Below are 23,972 nucleotides of genomic sequence, written 5' to 3'. Positions count from 1 at the left end.
GGTTCCCAGCTTCCACGCTCAAGGCGGAGCTGCACACACTCCCTCAAGGTGTCTGACCCAGAGGCAGGTGGGGGCTGGAGCGGTGGGGGGGGGGGGTTAGGGGGGACGGGGACGGGGACAGGGAGCAGATGTCATTTCAGACCTTGACGTGTGCACTGTGTAGGCAACACAGGAATGGTGAGTCACAGGTGACTGAGTCCCCAGCTCCCTGGAGGGAAAAACAGTGTGTAGTTTCCAAGGGGAGGGGTAGCCTGGGTTGTGGTCTGTGCAGACGCCCTGCTCTCCCCTGTAGCAGTCTGTGCAAATGAGAGAGGCACAGGCAAGTTTCTGTGAGTCTCTTGGAGACCCAAACAGGTTAGGGGTAAGGATCGCCCAAGCTGCTCTGGAGAAGGGGGGCTTATGGGAGACATAGCCCACGAAACCCTCCAGGTCTCCGCTCCTCTTGCTTGAAGGCCCTTGGGGTTTCCCTTCAGACCCTCCGGCTCTTTCTCCTCAGAGACAAGTGGCCTCATCCCAAGCCGGGGCTGCTGCAGACAGGCGTTTTGCTTCCTGTTCTGCTCCCCTAATGGGCAGCATATTACTGGATTGATGATTGACCAAGAGAGCACACCTCAACGTTAGCAAACACCTGGAAGCTTGTTTGTGGGGACCAGCTTTCTGCTAGTCTCCAACACCCTGGCTTACATGTTATGTCACTATTACTGGATGCCCAAATGCAAGAATCTGTTTTCTGTTAATATATAACAGGTCCATCCCAGAATGTAGTCCACCAAGGCAGGAGTGGAATATGGTTAAAAATAACGCAGGCAAGGGAACCTATGTGTCCACATCCTGGGCTCAGTTGTTTATCAGTGATAGGATGGAAGTTGCTTAACTTCCGCTTCCTCGTCTGTAACATGGGGGTTAATCATGCCTGCCTCGTGGGATTGGTGTGAGGATGGCTTGTAGTGCGGCGGTTCTTTGGGTAAGCCCCAGGCGAGGAGTGGCAGTCTCTTGTGTACTGACGTTCACTAGGATGTGAATTCAAAATCTTCCCCCGGGGATCAGTTTTGGAAATATTGCTGGTCCACGTGAGCTTTCCTTTGCACTGTCTGTTCCCTCTCCTGAACCCAAGGGCATAGGCAAAAAGCTGGCCAGATTTAGGGTTGCAGTTTGTGTGTGTTGAACATTGTGGTTTGTTTGTTTTTTTAAGCACCTACTGGGGGGCACCTGGGGGGCTCAGTTGGTTGAGTGTCCGATTCTTGGTTTCAGCTCAAGTCATGATCTTGGGGTCGTGGGATCGAGCCCTGTGTCGGGCTCTGTGCTCACACAGAGTCTGCTTGCCCTCCACTTTTCCTCTGACTCATGCTTTCTCTTTCTCAAATAAATAAATAAAAATCTTAAACAAACAAGCACATACTGGGGCTTCTGGCTGGCTCAGTCGGTAGAACATGTGCTCTTGATCTTGGGGTCATGAGTTTGAGCCCCACATTGGGCATGGAGTTTACTTAATAATAATAATAATAATAATTAAAACACACATACTGGATACTTTCCCAGTATCAAAGCTCAGGCCTTAGAGGCAGATGGCCTGCTTTCAACACCAACATGACTTGAGCACATTTCTGAACTTCTCTCAACCTCTGTTTCCATGTCTGCAATGTAGGGGTAATAACACCAACCTTGTAGGTTGTACACAGTAAAGCACTTAGTGTAGGCGAACTGCAAATGGCAGCATTCATGTAATTCAGACACAGCGAATTATCATGTAAGAATCATGAAGGCAGCTCCTGGCTTCCTTCAGTTCCAGAGGCAAGTAGAAAATACTGGTTGCGTTTTAGAGTGGGAAGGAACTTGACCAAGGTTACCCAAAAATAGTAAGTGGAAGGAATTTGAACTTGAGCAAAACTGAGTGTGAATTCTGGCTTCCTCACTGACTAGTCAAGTGACGCAGAGCTGGTATGTCCACTGTTGGGAGGATCAGTCTTAATTGGTAACGTAGGGGCAGTGGTGAGAATGCCCTCCTTACTTGTGTCATTATCTGTTGAGGACAATCAGTGTAAGCACCTGACAGACTCTAAAGCCATGGTTGACATCTGTGTTTCTCTTTCACCATTAAAATCAAACATTGAAATGGCAGAGATTACTGTCACTTCATTGACTTTCTCCAAAGGACTACGTTACCCAAAGGAAGTCTGAAGGCAGGTTACTGATTTCTTTTCTTTTCTTTTAATGACTCTGACATTTTGAAAAACAAGCCCAGTGAACAGGCTGGTTCTCTCTTGTTTGATGTGGTCAGAATTCCTTCTTGGTCACGTGACACCCCCCCCCCCAAACTGGCTCCAACCCCAACTGACTTCTTGATGCCCATTTTTAAAAAAACACAAACAAACCCGTTTGGTTTTTTTCTTTCTTTCTTTTTCAAATTAACCTTGGAAGCTATGGGGTTGACCAGAAGGTCAGGGCAGGAGATAGTGTCTTACCCAGGTGCTGGTATGAGACCTATCGTTTGACAAACTCCAGAAGAAGGGCAACAGGACTACTCAGACATGATTGTATATACTCTAACCCTAAAGTATCTCCAAGTAGTCCTGATACCATCAAGAACATCTAGAGTAGTTCAGAATGTCAGGAGACATCTCTCTCCCTTCTTCTTCCCTCCCCCCTCTCTTTTCTTTCTTTCTTTCTAAGACTTTATTTTTAAGCAATCTCTGTACCCAGTGTGGGGTTTGAACTTAAAACCCCAAGATCAAGAGTCACATGCTCTACCGACTGAGCCAGCCAGGTGCCCCGAGACATCCTTTCTTAAAAATAATTTTAGAAATTATTAAAACTATAAATAGTAAACTAGTTTATCACCAAAAAAAAGCAAATTATGTGCTTGTGTGCATCTGAAGGGGTGTGTGTGTGTGTGTGTGTGTGTGTGTAAAATTGATAAATTCTTATAATTAGTGGGGAACCTTTGGAAGCATTTTGGAAAACATCAGAATCAAAACAAGCACATTTATGACAGTTGTTTAATACTGTTTAGAAAGTTCTAACCAATGCAATAAGACCTGTACACATATTAGTACTAGCAAGGAAGAGATCCTATCAGCACATGGGCTCGTGATGCCTTCATACCTTGGAAAAGTGAGGAAAATCAATAAGGAAAAGACACTATAAGGAATAAATAAAAGTATTTGATCCCCAGTGAAAGGTTGCAAAGTGGCCATGTGCGTAGTAAACATATTAAAATTAGTAGCTGTCTCTTGCTCATCTGTCATTAAAATATAATGCTGCCACAGAATGGGGGCCCCTGGGGCCCAGGGCTTATCATTTAGTAGCTTTGTCATTAAGATAGCAGCTCCTTGACCAAAAAAATGAAAATTGTTCATAGATAGTGGAGATTCAGAAAAGGTAGAGAAGCACAATGATGGCTGATCTCCCCCAACCCTTAGTAGTAATGGCAGGAGCGGGGTAAGGAGAGATCCTCTGTAAAAGGTAAGGACTTGACTTCCAGAGTCAGGCAGACCTGGGTTTGAATACCACTTACTTGCTGGGTTATTAGATCTTAGGCAACCTACGTATCTCCTCTGTGAAACAGTGATATATCTACCTGATACCATATCTACCTGATACAGATCTACCATGAAGTTTCTGCCTCACGGAACCACAGTGAAGTTTGTCTGTTAACATATGAGTGGTACTTAGTGGAGTCTGTAATGGTGAGAGCTTTCCTTCTGCCTAGTCCTTAATCCACTCTCACTCGGGCAGATTTCAGTCATCACTTTCAGCAATCACATGTCTTTAGCACCAGTAAGAGAGACGGCATGGAGCAAAACAGAGGATACTTCCAAATTGAGCAAGCCACAGTCCCACAATACCCGGGAGCAGAAGAATCCCTAAGGCAGGCAGGTAACTCAAAGTAGTCAACAGACAGAAGCACCATAAGGGTCAGGTTGTGTGTTTTGCTTTTTGGTCTTTAGCACCTAAAATTGTGCCTGCGCCTCAGTGGATGCTACGTAATTGTTGAATGAATGAATTAATGAATGAGTGTGTATGAGTGAGTGAATGAATGAAAGAGTGTGTGAGTAAGTGAATGAGTGAGTGAATGAATGTGTGTGAGTGAATGAATGAAAGAGTGAGTAAGTGAGTGAGTGAATGTGTGTGAGTGAATGAATGAAAGTGTGTGAGTAAGTGAATGAGTGAATGAATGAGTGATGAATGAGAGTGTGGGTGAATGAATGAGAGTGTGGGTGAACAAATGAATGAATGAATGAATGAATGAGTGGGTGAATTAGCTGTCCCGAGGACTTACTGAGCCATGTCATTTTGGATACTGGTCTTTGCAGTCCCGGTCCCACTCACCTTGCTTTTGTTTCTTCTCTCTAGCAGATCTCCGTCTCCGGAGGTGGTTTGCCCCCTGTCAGCACCTTGACGAATATCCACAGCCTGTCCCACCATAATCCCCAGCAATCTCAGAACCTCATCATGACCCCCCTCTCTGGAGTCATGGCCATTGCACAAAGTAAGCTCCGTTCTTGGTCACAAAACCTAGGGGGAAGGGAGAAGAAGGGTGGGAAGTAAATCAATCTTATTTTTAAAAAAGGTTTATAAAAAGCTCCCTTCAAACTCACCCACTGCTTGTCGATTTTGATTCTGCTTATGTTTAGTTCCTTATCTCTCTCCTCAACAATATTTGGACTGTTTAACCTAAAGAAAGAGGAACAATGGAGTCACACTGAATCTGGGTCACGGCTAACCAGCCGTGCATCCTGGGGCAAATCATTAACCTTAATGAGGCTCAGTTTCCTCATCTGTAAAATGGGTTGCTGAGGTGATCCAGTAACAGTGCATAGAGACATGCTTGTAAATCTGCAAAGTGTGAGTATGTAATATTAGAGCTTGTACTTTTGTCTCGTGTTCATTTCTACTTGTAAGGATGTGGTAGATGTTCCAGGAAGTGATGTTGATGTTTCTTTTTGCCGGCAAAGATGGAGCAATGATGGGCTTCCTTCTAAACAGGGAATTTGGTGTGGTCATGGGACAGCTCTTTGGCCAGTGGTGAAAATACAGTGAAAACTCCCAAGGGAAACTGTAGGAGCATCTCTGATCCTTCAAGGAGAAACATACCGGAAGATGGGGCATGGATCGGGTCCTTCCAGCTCTAGGAGGCTCTTGTTCTACAAGGAACCTCTAGCCCCTCAGGGATGGGCCAGATCAGGAAATGCTGAGGAGGGTCGCATGCTGCTCTCAGAATTCTAATGCTGATGAGTAGTCAGTTTGTTTCCGTCTTCCATCATGGCAGCACGGGCCAAGTCATCACCCTGACCCTGGGAAGTCTTCCCGAGAAGTCTCGGGAGAGATCGAATGGTGCATTGCTCTCCTTCTCTCTGCTGATATCACCCCCTTGTCCTTGTGGCTTCCCTGTATCGAGTGCCTGCACTTCTTTACTTTGTTCCTGCCTTTTCCTCCTCTCTCTCTCTCCTCTCTAAGTCAGCTCTAGCCAAGGTGGCTACTCAGATCACTTCTGCAGAGAGTGGCTCATGTGCTGTTGGAAGGTAGAACTGGGCTAGACCTACAGCAGGTATGCAGCTTTACTGAGCATGTCCTCAGCTGCTCAGGAATTGAAATAGCAAATGCAGTTGTTTTGTTTTTGTTTTTTGTTTTTGCAGAGAGAAATGGGACTAGAGAAGCTATTAGAGGACTGACAAAATAAAAAATTTTTAAACTCACTGCCTTTTCATAGAAATGTGGTAACCATACTAACAGCAGGAGTTGAGAGTGAGCTAGGATACCTAAAACCAGCTTGCTTGCCTTCTAGAAGATTTGGTTAAAAGACCCATGTCTAAGCTCTTTTTATCACCTCTTTATTTCCACAACCGAAAAGATACACAAACCATTCCACTTTACCTTGTTTCCTCGCACATCAAGCTTCGGCTGACACACAATCCTTAATATTTTCTCAGGCACTCTCTGAACTAAAATTTTCCCGGAAGCTATTCCATATTTTTTCAGCTTTGTTCCTCCTGATTTCTTCCACCCAGACTTCTCTGCCACCTTGCTGTATCCTTAATCTGCAGAGAATACATTGGCCTTAGAAGTGTGTTCATGGTGCATGTGCAGGTGTGTGCTTGGACTTGGTGGGGGGTATGAAGAATGGCGAGGACCCCAGAAAACGTGGCTGAAACTCGTGGTCCTAGCCAGTGGAGTGACAGGCCAAAGACTTGCTTGCAGGTGTCCTTCTGTGGCTAGCTCTTGTCCCATTGAGTCTGAGGGTCCTGCCCCAGGCAGAAGTGGTAACAAAGTACTTGGTTGGCATTGCCAACCCCTCATTCTCTATTCATCCACTGGATGGACAACATGCTTCTCAGGCAGGAACCAGTGCCCAGAAAACAGGTGAAAAGGCCAAGAGTCACACTCCGTGGGAGCTAGAATGACATCAGTGGCTCTCGATCCTGGAATTGAGGCACACAGCAGGATCACAGACTGTGTTGAAAATAAGATTCCTGGGCCTCACCTCTGAAGGCTCTGACTCATGAAGTCCTGGGTGAGGCAGAGGAATGTATATTTCTTAAAGAGCTCCCCCAGATGATTCTAAAGCACAGGCAGGTTTTAGAACCGTGCCCTCAAATGTCATCCACTCCCATCAGGGAAATTGGCTCTTCTGGGCAGAGATTTCCCAAAAGAGCAGCAGTAATAAGCCTGGGAGGGTAGAAGTCCGTGGGGCCTCCCAGGAGACCCCAGGGGAAGGTAGGAGAGGGAATCAGGATCTATTAGGATATCAGGTGAGACTGGGGCTTGGGTACCTGAGCCTCTAGGGAATGGGAGATAGTGCTAGTCTGTATGGGATCAGAGGACCCGGCCCCAGCTCCCCTCCCCAGAAGACCCAGGAGGGGGCTTATTCTCCCTTCACTTCTGCTCAGGGGTCCTCGCCTTTTAGGTTTCTGATAACAGTATCAGCTAAAGCCCTGAGTAAGCACCAGCTGAGGTCTTCTTGCTATCTCCACAGAGGACTTCCCACACACCCGCTTCTAGAACCTTCTCCATTTCAGGAAAGGCCCTCTAGGTGTCGCTTCCACGCTTGCCTGAAAGAGACCTTTGTTCTGGATTTTCTTCTTCATCCCATCCTGCCCTCCGTTTCACAGAAAGCGAGCTCAAAGGAACATTGGCAGCCCCGGGAAAGAGGTTGGGGTATCTTGCCCCGATCCTCTCATCCCCACTCCCACCCTGGCTTGGCTGTCTGCTCCAGATTCCCGCCCAGGGAGTACATGGAGTGGGGGTGGGGCTTGGGTGTGGACCAGGGACCCAGTCTCTGCAGCGCTGGCCCCGGTTCTGAAGAGGATATAGACACAGAACAGGACCACAGAGGCCTGACCCCTCCAGAGCAGAAAGATGGCAAGAGACCCTATAAACGGCCAGCCTTTAACTTACAACTTCCTCTTCCCACTACCTGGACCTTTTGAAGCCATAAGCTCTGTGCCGCCAGATAAAATCCGTCCACTTCATAGATGGGCTGAGGTCTGGTATTTCCCCCCTCTCTGCTACAGTCAAGAGAAGGAGCATCTGACCTCTGCCGGGGTCTTTGCACCGGTTCGCTAAATGATGGTCTTCTGGCTTCGTATTCCTAGGACAGTGCAGGTTGTTGGTGGTGGTGGTGGTGGTTTTTCGGTTTTGGTTGGTTTTTTTAATCAAAATGTGAGTTCCTGAACACTCCTGCCCTCTGCTGGGCAGACAAGTCTGGGTAGTAACATGTGCCTTTGAGTGGCTGCACTAAGCTGCCTGAGCTCAGGGCACCCAGGTAGGCCTCTCTCAAGAGTCAGGTCTGGAGGGAGCAGGCCAGTGAGAGGCCGCCTTCCCAGGGTCCTGGCAACCTCAAGAGAGCCAAGTTAGGGAGGATGACTCTCAGGCCTCAAATCTGTGTAAGCCCAATTCCATCCACACACAGCTCACTGGAATGTGAGGGAGCAAGTCAGTCTCTCCAAGCCTTAGTTTCTTTGTCTGCAGAATGGATCTATAAAACCATTTCCCAGGCAATCTCTCACTCAAGGCCCAGCCGTGCCGGGCGCATGGCAGGACTCTGTCGGTGACCATGCCGGGGCATTCGCCTCTCCGCGTCCCTGAAGCCACCTCTGATCTTTCCCTCTTGCTCCCACAGGCCTCAACACCTCCCAAGCACAGAGCGTCCCTGTCATCAACAGTGTGGCCGGCAGTCTGGCGGCCCTGCAGCCTGTCCAGTTCTCCCAGCAACTGCACAGCCCTCACCAGCAGCCCCTCATGCAGCAGAGCCCCGGCAGCCACATGACCCAACAGCCCTTCATGGCGGCCGTCACGCAGCTGCAGAATTCCCACAGTAAGGACATGGGGCGGAGTGGCAGGGGAGATGAGGGAGTGGGGCGGGCACCACCAAGGGCCCTACGCAGCCCACCTCTGTCCTCTCTGGATCTGTACTTGCTTGGAAGTGAATTGATTTGGTCACTTTTCCCTACCTGTTATCAACCCAGACAATTCCTCAACATAACCCTTGTGTGGTCTGTGCCTTTTCTAGACCTACTCTCTACCTCCATGACTCCTGGGGGAGGTTTGAAGAGGACAGTTGAGCCTACGTGTAAAGGGGAGCTAGAGATAGAGAGCAGGGTTGGCACCCATGGACGATCTTGCTAGGCAACCACAGACCCTTTTCCCCATGAGCCTCAGCTTAGCCCTCTCAATCTAAAATTCCAGGTAGTCATTACCAAATGACAAGAGTAGGCATGCAGTTTGTGTTCTCTGAAACTGAAGAATCTTCTAGAATCCCCATGCTCTCCCGTTGACACACCTCAGACATCTCTAATCGAGAACCACGGACATAGATGGACAATACCACCTCCTTGCAATCTTGGATAAAGAATAGTAGTGCTGGGGCGCCTGGGTGGCTCAGTGGGTTAAGGCCTCTGCCTTCAGCTTAGGTCTTGGTCCCGGGGTCCTAGGATCGAGCCCCGCATGGGGCTCTCTGCTCAGCGGGGAGACTGCTTCCTCCCTTCTCTCTGCCGGGCTCTCTGCCTGCTTGTGATCTCTGTCTGTCAAATAAATAAAATCTTAAAAAAAAAGAATAGTGGTGCTTCTGCCGTTACCCGCCCCCCCACTCCCAGACTATTTCTCATGTCCTGTCTTTCAACCAGTTAGTTCCCACCCACTCCAGCCACTGTATCCCTGCCCTCTGTCCTGAGCCCCAGGCCCACAGCCAGCCCTCTGGCCAGATCAGGATACAGCCCCTGGCCTATAAGTTTGGCAGGGTCCCAGAGGAACACCCGAGAAGTCTCTGGAATAGAGTGATCATCTTGGAGTCAGACAAACATAAGATTTAAATCCTGCCTCTGAGGCTTACCAGCTGTGTAGCCATTGGTAGAGTTTCTTAGCCATTCTGAGCCTCAATTTCCTCATCCATAAAATGGAATGTAGAGAGGTTATGGAGACAAGATAAATAATGGAGAGTGATTATGGAGATGAAATAAGACTAGGTATGAACTGTATCTGGTAAACACAAGAGTTACAGAAATGCAGGTGATGATTTATTAAGGGACTTTTTAATAGGAGGCAGGAATGGGGAAGAGGGTTTTTGTTTCTCCCCTGGCTGCACAGCTCACCCTTCTTCTATCCTCGGGGCACTCTCCCCTCCTCAGGCCTGCAGAGCTGGTTTCCAAGCACCATCTCACATTCCAATCACATTTTTTTTATGTGGCTTCTGGAAAAATCTGCCATAACCTGTAGCAGAGTCTGGGACCGCACATACCCACTTTCCTTTCTGTTCGGGACCTGATAATATGCCCAGGCTTGTCGCTGCCCCTTGCCAGGCCCAGGTGGGACTGTCAGAGAGTGGTCCCTAGTACCTATGAACTGCAGAGGCCTAGTTGGGGGCCCCAGGACCAGGCAGCAGTCAGCCTCCCTCCACAGGAAGGACCGGCTGGAGTGGCAGGCAGTGACCTTTACCCCGTCACCCTCTAGAAGATGCTGTGGTGGATAGAATAGTCTGCTCCCTCCCTCACGGCCAAACAGCCCCATGCTTCTGTTAGCTGGTCATGTGACTTGGAATTTATATGAATCTAATGGATAAATCGCATGAGTCAAAAAGTTCTAGACTTGGTGAAACAAGTACTGGAAAAACTGAAAAATGAGTCACCTGCTCCTAAAGCTTTTATTTGATCTAGCCTCCCCTTGTCTGTCGTCCTTCATCTTCCTGTGACATCATAATATGACCTATGATGTCATTTTAGCGCAAATTGGAACGACCCAGAATTATACAATGAATTATACCCATGACTAATTATAATTATTAATCAATTTGTAATTGCTTTGCATAAGACCTGGCTCTTGAGTCATGGCAGATAGGATAAGCTTGTGCTGGCCAACTCGTTTATGTTTGCTGGCTACTTAGAACTTTTTCTGACTTACAATCTCTGATGCACCACATATGCCTAAGGCCCATTTGTTGATGTTAAGCATCTAACATTTAACTGAAAAGTCAGGAGAACAGAAGTGCCATCCACTACCATCAACAAGACGCTGGGCAAAACTGTTTGTGTCTTGGATACAAAGTACTTTCCATGTGATGTTTTCCAGTCTACAACAGCTATCATTCCCATTTTACAGATGAGGAAATTGAGGTGACATGACTTAAGTGAGGAGCCAGAATTGAAACACATGGCCATTCTTTTGACCACATCAGGCTGCCTTCTGAAACATCACCAGCACCTGCCCCCTCTTCTCTGCCTCAGGACATAAGAGCTTATGGTGTGGGATGGGGGCGGGGTCTGTAGGTCTGTAGCTGTGTACATACCTGTGTGGTCATACCAAAGTGGTCTTGACTTTGTCTTCCCTCTGTTTCTCCAGTGTACACTCACAAGCAGGAACCCCCCCAGTATTCCCACACCTCCCGGTTTCCGTCTGCGATGGTGGTCACGGATACGAGCAGCATCAGTACGCTTACCAACATGTCCTCCAGTAAACAGGTAAGTGCTCAAAGGAAGTGTGGTGGGGGCCGCGACCCAGGCTAGTGATGTGCAGAGAGGGTGGCACGTGGGGCCTGAGCCTGGTCCTTCCCAGGCTCCTGGTTACTTGCTAAAGGAGTCCCTGAGGTCAGAGGCAAAGAAGATGGGCCACCTGCTAACAGGACTTTTTGCTCCATCAGCTTCCCCAGCAAGAACACTAAATGACCAGGGCTTGATAATCCGCTGAAGACTGGATTACACAGAGCCTTTAAGTATTGAGACTGAGTATTTCCCATGGATTGATCGGTGATCCATGGAAAAGGTGTTTCCAAGGGCAACTCAAGACAGTCACGCCCTCTAGAGCATTTCTTGCTTTGCAAAAGGGATGCCTGAGGCTTTTCCACAAATTAATCAATGGAAAAAAAGAGTATTAAGACCAATTACCCCATCCAGGACCCAGGCTGGACCCGAAACACTGCAAATTCCAGAGAGTAACCCAACTCTCCCAACCCATGGAGATTCCCAAGTGCACAGTCGGGCCTTCCAGGGGCCTGTGTTTACTTGGTGTTTTATCAAGAAATTTAGAATTTACTTCGCAGTGCACTAAAAGTGGGGAATCCAGAGGCTTCGTCACTCTTTCAGTGGGTGGCTGGTTCCCACCTCCAGGGAGAGCCAATGGAGCAGTAAACCCAACCAAAGACAGGGCTCATCCCTACGGCTTGTCCCTGCCATGGGACACGGAGAGTAAGGAAACAGGACAGGGTGTCTGAACACACACGACAGTTCCAGATTAATACAATAGGACCTTTTAGGAGCTGGGGTCTCTGCAGCGTGGGAACTGTTTGGCCTCTATTGATTACTAGATAAGTAGGTGACAGCCTTGAACTTCATGTCAGAGGCGCTCAGCAGGGTTTGGTCTTGTTGATGGTCTATTTTCTGAGTCCTGGGACTCAAACCTCCTCCAATGCCATGTGCTGCCAAGTATGTGCTTTCATGGGCTCAGGTTCTCTGCTCTTCCCTTTGCCCACATCTCCTCTTGGTCCCACAGTATGGTAGAGCAGGTGGGTTCTGTTCCTGGGTTTGCCCACCTTGACCTCTCTGAGCCCTCATTTCTTCATCTTTAAAAGGAGAGTCATAACATGGACTTGTCCTAGGGATTCGATGAGATCGTGTGGATTTAGGGTCCACACATGGCCTAGGCAGCTGGGCTCTGGAGTTGGGAGAGGGAGGAGGTGTGTGGGACTGGCTCTGCCACTCTTCTCTCACCCAATGGAAGATGAAAGGACACCCCCCGTGGCCCTGCCCTTCGACTCCCGTGCGATTTCCCACTCTTTGTAGTGAGCAGGGAAAACATTTATCTGTGCTCACAAATCTCAATCAGGGAACCAGCCATGCGCAGCAGCCCTGCTTGGGAATACCTTCCCCCTTTGAAAGGTTTATCAATCCATCTGCCACTTGGTCAGCCCTAGACAGGGCTCTGATTAATTATTCCTGTCTTTCCCAAGTTGACTTTGATGCTTGCTTGTTGAAACAAGCCCTCTGAATTCAGGAAATGGTCTCTTAATCAAAATTCTCTGAGACGCTCTCTGAGACGCGGCACTGGCCGGCAAATGGCTTCTCCCCTCCGCTGGACAGAGTGGCCAGCCGACCTTGAAGCTGCACGAACAGCCCTCCAGAACCACCAGGAAGCTGTCCCAGTCCCTGGGTGGTTCAGGAGTCTGGCGGTAGCCTCATCTCTGGGGTGATGAGAAGGTTGTTCACATGTAGGATCAAACTATGCACAGAGCCCTGTAGGTTTATACTTCTCGTGAACATATCATCATCTTTCTGTTGCAACTTCCCTGGTACAAAGGAATGAACTGAGGCTCAGAGAGGCAGAGTGACCTGCCCAAGGTCTCACAGCTGGTCAGTTCTAGAGCTGGACCTTCAGACTCTGGGCTTTGACTCTAAATCTTGGACTCCTTCCATTTAAGCAAGACTGGCCTTGCGATCTCCGTCTCAAAAACACCCAAGCCTTTGCTGCTATTGCAGTCTTTTTTTTTTTTTTAAAGATTTTATTTATTTGACAGAGATCATAAGTAGGCCGAGAGGCAGGCAGAGAGAGAAGAGGAAGCGGGCTCCCCGCTGAGCAGAGAGCCCGATGTGGGGCTCGATCCCAGGACCCTGGGATCATGACCCGAGCCGAAGGCAGAGGCTTTAACCCACTGAGCCACCCAGGCGCCCCTGCTATCGCAGTCTTAACAGTCAGAAACAAGCATGAAATTCAGCCCCCGTAGGTATCCCAGTCAGTCAACTTTCTTCTTCCAAACTGAAGGAGAAGGGGGATGGGGAAGTGAGGGTAAAGGTACAGTCAGACAGAAAGAACCAAGGTAAAGAAAATTTTGTACCAAATCTGTTCCCCAGGCAAAGGATCAGAATGAATGCTGAAAGAGATGTGGTACAATCTTGCTTTTTCCTTGTCCTAAAGTATTATTTAACAAAACAAGTTTCAAGAACGTTGCTGGGAACTGGGCAGGGTGTAAGGACAGGAGGATTCCTTGGTCCCATATTTTAGGGGAACGGCTGGGTTCAATAGCTAAAAATCACAAGGCCAGACTTCAAATCTTTCGTAGACTGCTGTGTGCATGAAATGGGGCCATTAGGGTGCACAGATGCTCCAGGCCAAGGGACGCATCCTGGGTAGCCCTTCTTGAGAGGCATCACAGAATGCTGGGAAAAGCCAGCAGACTTGCATTCACCCCAGTCCCTTCCCTGCCCCGCCACAGGACCTTGGGCAGTTAATTCATCCTGCAGGACCATTTCTGCATCTCTCATGGGGAAAATCCTAACCCTGTCTCACAGGATATTCACATGCCTAGAAGAATGGCTGGTACATGGTCAAGTACTCCACGTGCTAAGTCCTTCCCTCTTGCTGCTTTCCATCTGTGATCCTTTAGGAGATGCCTTCTATCGACTCCTTCAAAATTTGACTCATTGCTTGGTCTACATGCTTCCCATTTTTATGCTGACTCATAGATGTGCTCTCATCCCTGGACTCCCAGACTCCCAGGAAAAAAGCAGATCGTGAAAGGACCTCTCAAAGCACCAGAGCCCTTTGTGCTTAGCCAAATGCCTGGACTATAGTAGATGTTCAGAAAATATAAATGGAGGAGTGAATGAATGAATGAATTCAGAGCTAGCATTTTTTGAGTGCCTCTCATTTGCATAGCAACAAGTGCTTCATCATTCTTATCTCTTCCCAGCTAAACCTCCGACCCATTCTGCAAGGTAGATATTTTTTACACCCAACCTGCAGAGCAAAACACTGCGGCTCAGAGGTGGGGAGGGATCTGGCCAAACTCACACAGATGATAAATCTGGAGCTGGACTCCCAGACTTTGGTCTTCTCTCTCCAAATCCATTCCACCACACTCATCTTCTCCTATCCCTTTTTCTTTTTTTTTTTTTTTAAGGTTTTTTTTTTTTTTAATTTGACAGAGATCACAAGTAGGCAGAGGGGCAGGCAGAGAGAGAGGGGGAGGCAGGCTCCCCACTGAGCAGAGTCCCCCCCCACCCTTACCCCCCCACCCCTGGCCCTGATGATGCGGGGCTAGATCCCAGAACCCTGAGATCATGACCTGAGCCGAAGGCAGAGGCTTTAACCCACTGAGCCACACAGGCGCCTTTTTCAACACTCAGAAAAGTGACCCAGGTTTATGCAGGCATCAGGCTCCAGTGAGGATTTGAACTTGTATCTGATCTGGTCACAGTGTTTTCATCGTCAGGACAGACATGCCCTGGGGCCATGTGGATCACATTTCAGGAACCTCTGGGCTGGGTTGCTCTCATCTGCAGCTCCTGTAGCTCTGTGTGCCTCCCCCTCCTTCTCAACCCTGCATACTGGCGAGCTACCATCTGAGTGGAGCTGTGCCCAAGCTCCTGTAAGACAGGGCCCTGCCAGTCTGGAACAGGACCGCAGCAAGCACTGACATGGGTTAGAACAAGTGTGGACTGGCTGCCTGCCAAGTCCTGTTTCCGCAGCCTCTATACCCACTGCTCCACTTCCCAGTTTACAGAGAGGTCAGGAGAAGACCCCTTCCCCTCCCCCCTCCAGCTGGCACGGGTAGGTCAGGGGGCTGCTAAGGAGGAGGCAGACAGCCTCTTGTAAATCCTGGGCAGCTTCCCACGTTCCAGCCTCCTCCAGTGGTGGTCAGGCAGGAACTGTGTGATGATTCAGAGCACCAGCTTGGCATTCCTGAGATGCTACCACTTTCTACCTGTGTGACCTCAGGGAAAAGTCCTAGCCTCTCTGAGCGTCAGGTTCCTCGCCTGTAGTACGAAAATGATGGTTCCTCTTCCATGGGCTCATTAAAAAGACTAAACACGGTGTGTCTTGTAAGATACCTAGCTCAGTGCTTGGCTCAAAACCCCACACCCGTGGCGGCTGGGGCAAACTTGACCTTCCCTCGCTGGTAACCCTGAGTGTCTCTCAAGCTTTGGAAGGAAGACTATAAATGGCAAAAGGTATTTATTTTCCAGTGGCCATACTCAGAAGGTAGAAGGAAGTCATCTTCCTTGTGTTGAGGAGCACAGACTTTTCTCGTGTGAGATTCTGGGCAAGTTACCTACAGTCTCTCTAGGCCTCAGTTCCTCTCATCAGTAAAACTGGAAGCATAATCATTACATACATACATACATACATACATACATACATACATTTATTTATTTGAAAGGGAGAGAAAGGCAGGGGAAGGCCAGTGGGAGAGGGAGAGTGAAGTTTAAGCAGGCTCCATACCTAGCGCAGAGCCTCACATGGGGCTTGATCTCATGAGCCTGAGTTCATGACCTGAGCCAGAATCAGGAGTCCAACGCTTAACTGACTGAGCCACCCATGTGCCCCATCATTACTTTTAATTAATAGAACCATAATGAATCTAATCTCATAAGAAGAGCAGTGAGTTATCTGTGTCCACTGTTTCTACCTGCTCAGCCCCAGTTCTGTCTTGAGGCTATTCCTGACAGTCATTGGTCCTCACATGACATTGGAGCATCTCCTGTCCAGCTCACTAGTACAGCCATGTTGTCAAACCAATGGGTAACTTTCCATCTCTGCCTCTGACATAGCTGATCACGCCTGCCTTTTGTCACTTGGATTTTAGGACAATGACCGTTCCTGGTCCTCCCCACCATGGCACTCGTCATTTCCATAGCTGGCAGCTTGTCTCCCCAACATTGAGTTGTTGGAGGATGCTCGCGCTCATTCCCTACTGTGTTCACTCCTGGGTGATTTCCAGTCCCTTGGCTTTGGATCGGGTGTCCACACTGATGGATCCAGTAGTTCTGTCTCCAGTACAGACCTCTGCCTTGAGTGCCCATTTGCAAATCTGCCGCATCTTTGACATGACAAGCCTCGCTAAAAGAGGAGCTCTTCATTTTGCCTCTACTTCTCCCTACTCAAACTGCTTCCTTGGGCTTCCCCATTTCCAAAAATGGTTCCAGTTGTGCAGGAATCCTGCAGAATGCATCCCACATCTGAGCGCTTCTCATTTCCCCACCAGTCCAGCCCCCTCCCTCACTGATTCCCTCCAGTGCCCCCAACTTCCCACTCCCACTCCTGCCCCACGATAGTAGTTATGGTCTGCTCACTACGCAGCAGTCAGAATTATCTCTTAAAGGGGGAAACCAGTCATGTCACCCCTGCCCTGACAAAGCTTTCCAGTAGCTTCCCATTGCAACCAAGCTGAAATGGAGGCTTCCTAGGCCCAGTATGATCAGCCCCTTGCAGACCCAACCCCCCTTCTTCTTCCAGCCAGCTGCAGCTGAGCCAGGATTGACGTGATTCTACTTCAGGGCTTCTGGTTTATGGTCTCTTCTGCCCTGAACACTCCATAATACACATCTTGGCATGCTTGTTCCCTCATCTCATTCAGCTCAAATGTCACCACTTCAAGGAGGCCCCTCCTGATTGCCCTGTGTAAATTATTCCCTTTTCCTTCAAATCAGCCTAACCTGTTATGTGTATTTTTTTTTAAGATTTTATTTATTTATTTGACAGAGAGAGACTCAGTGAGAGAGGGAACACAAGCAGGGGGAGTGGGAGAAGGAGAAGCAGGCTTCCCGCCGAGCAGGGAGCCGGATTTGGGGCTTGATCCCAGGACCACAGGATCATGACCTGAGCTGAAGGCAGGTGCTTAACAACTGAGCCACCCAGGCTCCCCTCGTGTATTTTTTCTACAGAGTGTTCATCTCCACCTGGAATTTTGTTTTATATATGCATGTACAATATAGATCCAGTACAAGGCTGAGTGTAAAGCCCCCACTTAGCGCAGAGCCCGGCACACAGTAGGACCTCAGGAAACGTTAGCTCTTGCCATAGGCAATCAGCCCCTGTAGAGTGAGGACGTCCTTAACTGTCACCCCAGCTACCACCACCCCTTTCAGAGAGAGGGTCCCCTCAGAGATCCTCTGGCCAGGGCCTCCGCGGGGCTGGCTGTGCCAGGCCTTGGTTCTGAGGGACCCCAGTGCACCCCTTATCAGCTGTTTGTGTTTAGACTCTGAAGGGGACAAATAACTCTAGTGCTTTTGACAACATTTAGGGCTCTGCCACCATTTTATTATGTGAGCAAACATTTGATAGCTGGGAAGCCCATCCCTAATGACAGGTCATAGAATCTCGCTGGCGTCTCCTTATCTGCCCTTCTTGTTTGCTCTTCTATTGAAACCTGCAAGGTCACAAGCCATTTTCTCTCTCCTCACCTGAAATCTGAAAATTGGAAAAAGGCTGATAGTGGGAAGTAAAGAGACTCAAAAGTGGGGGTGGGTGGTGGGAGGAAGAGGAGGCAAAGGGTATCAGAGGACCCTGACCAGGGCCTCAAGAATTTAAAAGGGCCAGAACATGTCCTCTCCAATGAATGCACAGCTCAGTGACAGAGGGCTCACGGGCTGGGGCGCCCTGCGCAGCCCAGTGTTAATTCTGAGCATGTCCCATGTGTTGGCTCACCTGACTCCCCAGCAGCCTCCATTTCACCAGGTAGAAAACTGAGGCACAGAGAGAGTGCCACGACTAAGAACACGAAGCTAGGAGAAGACTTTTCATCTCTGAGCATACTAGAAAGAACACGTGCCCAAGGGTACCCAGAACCAGTTTTGAATCTGTCTCTACACTGTCCTGGTTCTGAAACTGTGGATGATTCGCTCTTGGAGCTTGTCTTCTTAATCTGTAAAATGGGCGTAATGGCAACCTTGTACAGGAGTATGGCTGGGAGCACTGGTTAATGAGATAATAATGTGAAAATAGGCCTTTAGTAGTAATAATAGGGGTGTGTGCATGTGTGTGTGTGTGTGTGTGTGCACACGCACATTTATGCACATGTAAGCTCCTGAGTGTTGAAGGAACGGTCTTTTTTTTTTTTCCCTTAAAGATTATTCATTTATTTGACAGAGAGAGAGAGATCACGAGTAGGCAGAGAGGCAGGCAGAGAGAGAGGGGGAAGCAGGCTCCCCGCTGAGCAAAGAGCCCGATGCAGGGCTCAATCCCAGGACCCTGAGATCATGACCTGAGCTGAAGGCAGAGGCTCAACCCACTGAGCCACCCAGGTGCCTTGAAGGAACAGTCTTTAGAGAAGGAGCCATTAAGCCAAAAGACAGAGAAGACTTTCCCTTTAGATGCCAAAACAAGTAAAAGGGAAGGAAGAGACAGAGGGAAGCAGGAAGGGTCTTCCTGGAGAGAAAAGGACGGGAATGATGTACCATGACAGCCGAAATGAATGAGGTCCAAGGTTCTGGAAGGAGAGGCTGCCCCAGGAAGGGGCTGCATGACTCCTCTTGGTGGGTTTCTCCATCCGTTCTGGGGTCTCCTGCCCCGCCTCCCCGCCCACCTGGAAGTCTCACATCAGAGTTCTTGTCTTAATAGGAACAAGCCTGTAGAAAGCACTTCACAGCTTCCCAAATGCCTTCCCTGATGGGTTGTTTGAGCAAGTGGCGATTTTCTCATGTGCTTAAGTAGATCGGCAGCTCTGGCCCAATCTGGGAGCTGTTTAGAAATGGCGGGTGCTTCGGCCCACCTCAAGCCCACTCAATCGGAATCCACCTTTTCACAGGCTCCCCAGCATTCATAGGGCCGTTAAAGTGTGGGGATCAGTGGTCTAGGGGACCCCTGCCCATAGAGGTGTTAGGAAGAGGACCCTTACTTCCACAAGAGGCAAGAGCTCCCATCCAGCTGCTGTTGCAACCACACACTCCCAGAAATAGAAGCTTGACTTGAGGACAAAGGTCAGCGAGTTATGACTATTTCAAGGTCTGCAAGCAGTTTGCTGCTGCCTTCGAAGTGGCCGGGAAACCTGGCTCGGGAGTTTCCCTAAAGGGAGCGTGCTTCAGGACCAACGCTGGGGCACCGAGCGGGCACTGGGTCCTCAGCTCGCAGCGGGCTGAACAGGGTCTCGGCTCCCCTGGACTAGCCAAAAGAGTGGCGTCCCTGCTGAATACACACCGCTGAGCTCTCTTTCCTTTCTCTGCAGTGCCCCCTCCAAGCCTGGTGATGCCCACCCATCACTTAAACTTTGTGCACAGCAACAAGGACCCTGTTTTCTACACCATCCCCCTCCGGGCAGCTGTCACGGAAAAGGCCAGTGGCCTGACAAGCACCTTCTAGAGAGGTCCCTGCCTACCTGCCATCCTGCTGGCACCTCGGACAAGGACAGCCCGCTGGGAGGCGCAGCCCAGAGTGCAACTTCCCTCCCCTTCTATGCAGTATTGTCGCCATGCCTCTCCCAAGACGGCAGGTACTCCCATCCGGCCCACGGCTGGGAGGCGAGAAACCACGGAGGAGGAAGAGAGAATGCTGTCTTGACGTCGCGCTCTTTCATCGAACAAACCGATACGAAAAAAAAAACTTGAATCTGTTACTGAAATGAGGAGGACACGTGCTATTGAACTGAGCCAAACACACTGTAAATATCAGCAGCCTCCCGCACCGCCCCCAACCCCATCCCAGCTGATCTTGAGATTTCTTTTGAAGAAGTAAATTTCTCCAATGGGTGTAAACTATAACCTACTGTAATTAAGTGCAATTTCCCCTCCGCTCCCTCCGCCCGCCCCCAGCCCTGTATATAATACTGAAGTGTCTATTAGTTCTCTTTGTAAAGGTCAGAGTTGAATTTTCCAAGTGATTGGCCCCCTCTCCCCCCACCCCCCCTTGGAGGAATAGCCCCAGTCGGAAGTGAAAGCTCCTGCCCCTTTCCCTCAGGCCTGGACAGACACCAGGATGTTTGTGTGGGACTGACCGCCAGCTGACTCCCAATCTCCTGTTGTGGAGACACAGCTCTGGATCCTGGAGGGGCTGAACATGGCCTCAGACTAATATCCTAGCTTCCGGTGGGGCCCGGGGGTTCTGCCAGCCCACCACCGAGATACTGCAAGGCAGGAAAACTGGCTGCTTGATAGCACAGGAAAGCGTCACCCTCTCCGAAAGCCTCCCATTAAAACCATTTATTTTATCACTGCCCAGAGTCTCCTATCTCTGTCTCTGATGCTTCCTCTGCCAAGGTTCCACCAAGAACCCCTGGCCTCGACTCCCCTTGGAATTTTCCATGTGTTCCACTGGGCTCGTGGCTGCGTGTCCCAGTGTCTCCGTGCCGGCTGTACCACTAAGGTTAGCATTGATTCCCCCAACCAGCCTCCACAAGCCCCTCCACGGGGCTCTGGCCAGACTGGGAGGCAACACTTTGGTCATAGGTGAAGGTGAAGTCCTAGGTGAAGGTCATGGTGAAGGAACAGAGCCAGCTCTTGGTGACTCTTGGTCATAGGAACTGATAAAAAGCAGGAAGAATGGAAACCCTGTGGGTAACTTTTTCCGCCACCTCCTGACCATTCACCTTAGGCTTTCCTTCCTTCTGTAGAACCATTAGTCACTAGGAGAACGGGATCCTGTGAGTGTTGCCTCCTGCCTGGGTTTCCCCCTCTGGCAAGGACGCTAGTGAGCACAAACAGTCCAGAAAGTGAAAAGCCAACCCAGTGAAATCATAATCCAGTGTTGACTCCAGGAAGAAAGAGGATGTATCCATCCACTTCGCTGTGTCCTCTTGTACAGCGTAGACCCTACCCGCGTGTGGTTTCTTGCTTCTCGTCTGAGTATTTCCCAGGCAAGGTGTGGGCCAGGGAATTCTGCTGAGCAGGCCCTAAGCAACAGGTTTTTAAAAATCCCAGAGCAGGGGAAGATGCTTTTCACAGAGAGCTGTGCAGATTTAAGGAGAGCCTACTCTGCTGGGTGCCCAGGACAGGGATGGCTAGATAGGGAAATGCCAACTTCCTCTGGTTCCTGGCTCCTCTAGACAATGTAATTGGAGCCAGAGGGGTCAAGAGAAAACTCAAGGCTGGGTAGAGAGGAGTGGGGGCCAAGGCCAAGCATCACAGGCCAAGAGAGACCAAGATCCCCTGTCACTAGCTGGGATGTCCTATTAGATGGCTCCTGGGAGTTTGAAGAACAGATTACAGGCCTCGAGCCCCAGCCTCAGCTGGAACCCTATATCAGGACTCATGTTGTTTCTGGGACAGCAAGTATCTGCATTTGACAGATTTAGATCTTGCATTGGTGCAATCACCCTGAGGACCCCCCCCCCCTCCAGAAAGGCCTTATTCATCTAAGAGAATGGAGGCAGAGCTGGCGGCTGAGAGGAGCAAGGATGGATGGTTGGGGCATGTCTGGGGATTTTTCTAACCAAACCCTATAGAAACCAAGACACACAGGAAACAATGCTGGCAAGGTTAGCACCTCCCTTCTGAATAAAGCAGGGACCTCCTCCACTGGCTCTAAGCGGGGCACGGGGGTCACCACATAGTCTTGATGTGGAATTCTCCAAGCCGCACATTCACTTGCAACTGAAAACCCCCATTCTTCCTCCATTCCATCCATCCCATTCCACTGACATTTCCACGTTCTCTCCATATACCTGGAGCCTAGACTAACAGACCGATGGACCTCTTTTTTCCATGACCTGCTGTCATTTTCTAGGGTGAGCCCCGGGGAAGTAGATACCATTTTAACACCCATGGACAAGGAACAAAATCGGTAATGAAGACCTGCCTTAACCTATTCCATGCGGAACAGAGGAGTATCCCCCACCCGAAGCAGAGATAACTGGGGGGTTAGCTGCTAGATTCAGGTGGATAAGAACACAATGCAGACACCCAGGGAATCCCAGCTCTTGGCCCCCAGCTGGTGGGGGGGCAAGTCTTTGATATTCCTTTTGGAGCCAGAATGCCTTGATTAGAATCTCTAACGCCAGCTCTTAGCCTCATCCTCATTGTCCTCCTGCATAAAATTGAGTGATGATAATAGTTCCTCCTGTATAAGGTTGTTTGAGGAGTAAATGAGTGGATACCTGCCCAGCCCTTGGAGGCGTCTGTGCCTGCTACATTGCCTTAGTATCCTGTCACCCCGCGGGGCCTTCTCCTGCAGGCTTCTGGGCTTTGTTGCTATTTCTAGATATTTCTTATCACAAATTTGATGCTTGGTCAAGAAAACCACCAAATTCCTGGGAAACTGATGTTGTTCCTTTCTGTGGTACATGGCAAATCCAGCAGGGAACCAAGGATGAGTCCGGGTGGGAGGTCTGAGGAGAGGGCGAAGGCTTGACTGGGGGGAGTCTTTGTCTCCTGAGGGAAAGAAGAAGGTAAAATGTGGTGACTTTGCAGGAAGTGTGAGAGCCAGGGGGCCCAGACCAAAGGTGGGTGGGGGCCTTGGAGGAGGACTGCCCAGAGCAACGAATGGCGTGGGTCAGGAAAAAACAGGAGCAGACACCTTCCCAAGGAAACTCAGGGCTGATGTGGCCCCTTTGAATTAGGAATTCATTCAAACACATTACACCATCGAAATCTCCCAAACATAAGATGGCCAATGCAGTGCCATAGGACATGACCATGACCTTTAGGGGCGCCTAAAGTCATGATCTTGGAGTTCCGGGATCGAGTCCCACATCGGGCTCCCAGCTCCCTGGGGAGTCTGCTTCTCCCTCTGACATTCTCCTCGCTCGTGCTCTCTCTCACTGTCTCTCTCAAATAAATAAATAAAATCTTTTAAAAATAAATAAATAAATAAATAAAACTTCAAACACACCCCAATTGCCTCAAACAATTGGGTGTTGAATATTCATTCACTATTCATATTGGCTGAATATTCATGAGAAGCTGTAATCTGCTGAAGCAAATTGTATAAAGCCTGCCCCTCCCACTTCAGCTCCCCCTTCTTCCTCTCCCCCTCTCCACTGCCTCCCCTCCCCCTCCCTCCTCTACCTCTCCCTCCTTCTCCCTCTCTTGCCCCCTCTCCCTACCCCCAGTTATGGTGCAGAGGTCATTCCGACTAGGCAAATATTAGATTGTCAGCCAAGATTTATAACATGACCGTATTTTTTAAATGAATCTTTGGGGTATGCAGGACTTCACACACACCTGAATGACCATTTTTTCTTGGGTGCGTGTACAGTGCTGTGCTCATAGAGAGGAAACACATTCTAAGGGAAAGCAGTGCAGAACAAAAGGTGGGGGGTGTTTACCATCAGGAATCATCAAAGTGGTTTTCCCACAGTCTGCATGTGTATGTTTACGCCAACAGATCCCACAACACAAACGAGATATTTCTTTACAGTCTTCACCTATTTAATGTTCTTAATACTGTTGCATTCCCAAAAGGCAGGTTTCTCTTCTATGCCCTATTATGCAGACAACCTTAATAAGCCAATTATATTCAATTAGTCTCAATTAGAAAAGGTATAAAAAGAGAAAGCTGGGGCGCCTGGGTGGCTCAGTGGGTTAGGCCGCTGCCTTCGGCTCAGGTCATGATCTCAGAGTCCTGGGATCGAGTCCCGCATCGGGCTCTCTGCTCAGCGGAGAGCCTGCTTCCCTCTCTCTCTCTGCCTGCCTCTCCATCTACTTGTGATTTCTCTCTGTCAAATAAATAAATAAAATCTTTAAAAAAAAAAAAAAAAGAGAAAGCTAATTTTTTTTAAGACAAATTCCAGTATAAGGAAAACCTGCCTGATTTCCTGAGCTACCGTAAGACCTTTCGCGTAT

The 23,972-nt window shown here is 49.2% G+C and overlaps 1 protein-coding gene across 5 annotated transcripts in view; it reads left to right on the top strand.

The window, feature by feature from the left end:
* HNF1B (HNF1 homeobox B) overlaps positions 1-19,616 on the top strand; it is a 51,583-nt gene extending 31,967 nt beyond the window's left edge. For 3 of the 5 annotated variants that reach the window (XM_059147487.1, XM_059147489.1, XM_059147491.1), the window contains exons 6-9: positions 4,354-4,489; positions 8,120-8,314; positions 10,831-10,949; positions 19,424-19,616. In XM_059147487.1, the coding sequence (XP_059003470.1) occupies positions 4,354-4,489; positions 8,120-8,314; positions 10,831-10,949; positions 19,424-19,444 (471 nt within the window). In that variant the 3' untranslated portion in view covers positions 19,445-19,616. The remainder of the gene's footprint in view (positions 1-4,353; positions 4,490-8,119; positions 8,315-10,830; positions 10,950-19,423) is intronic. The other 2 variants (XM_059147488.1, XM_059147490.1) reach the window with 1 other exon arrangement.
* Positions 19,617-23,972: the final 4,356 nt, after the last annotated feature.

The sequence above is a fragment of the Mustela lutreola genome, chromosome 15, assembly GCF_030435805.1.
Source record: "Mustela lutreola isolate mMusLut2 chromosome 15, mMusLut2.pri, whole genome shotgun sequence".
Taxonomy (NCBI): domain Eukaryota; kingdom Metazoa; phylum Chordata; class Mammalia; order Carnivora; family Mustelidae; genus Mustela; species Mustela lutreola.
The sequence above is the reverse complement of the archived record's forward strand: the minus strand, read 5'-3'. Positions and strand labels throughout refer to the sequence as shown.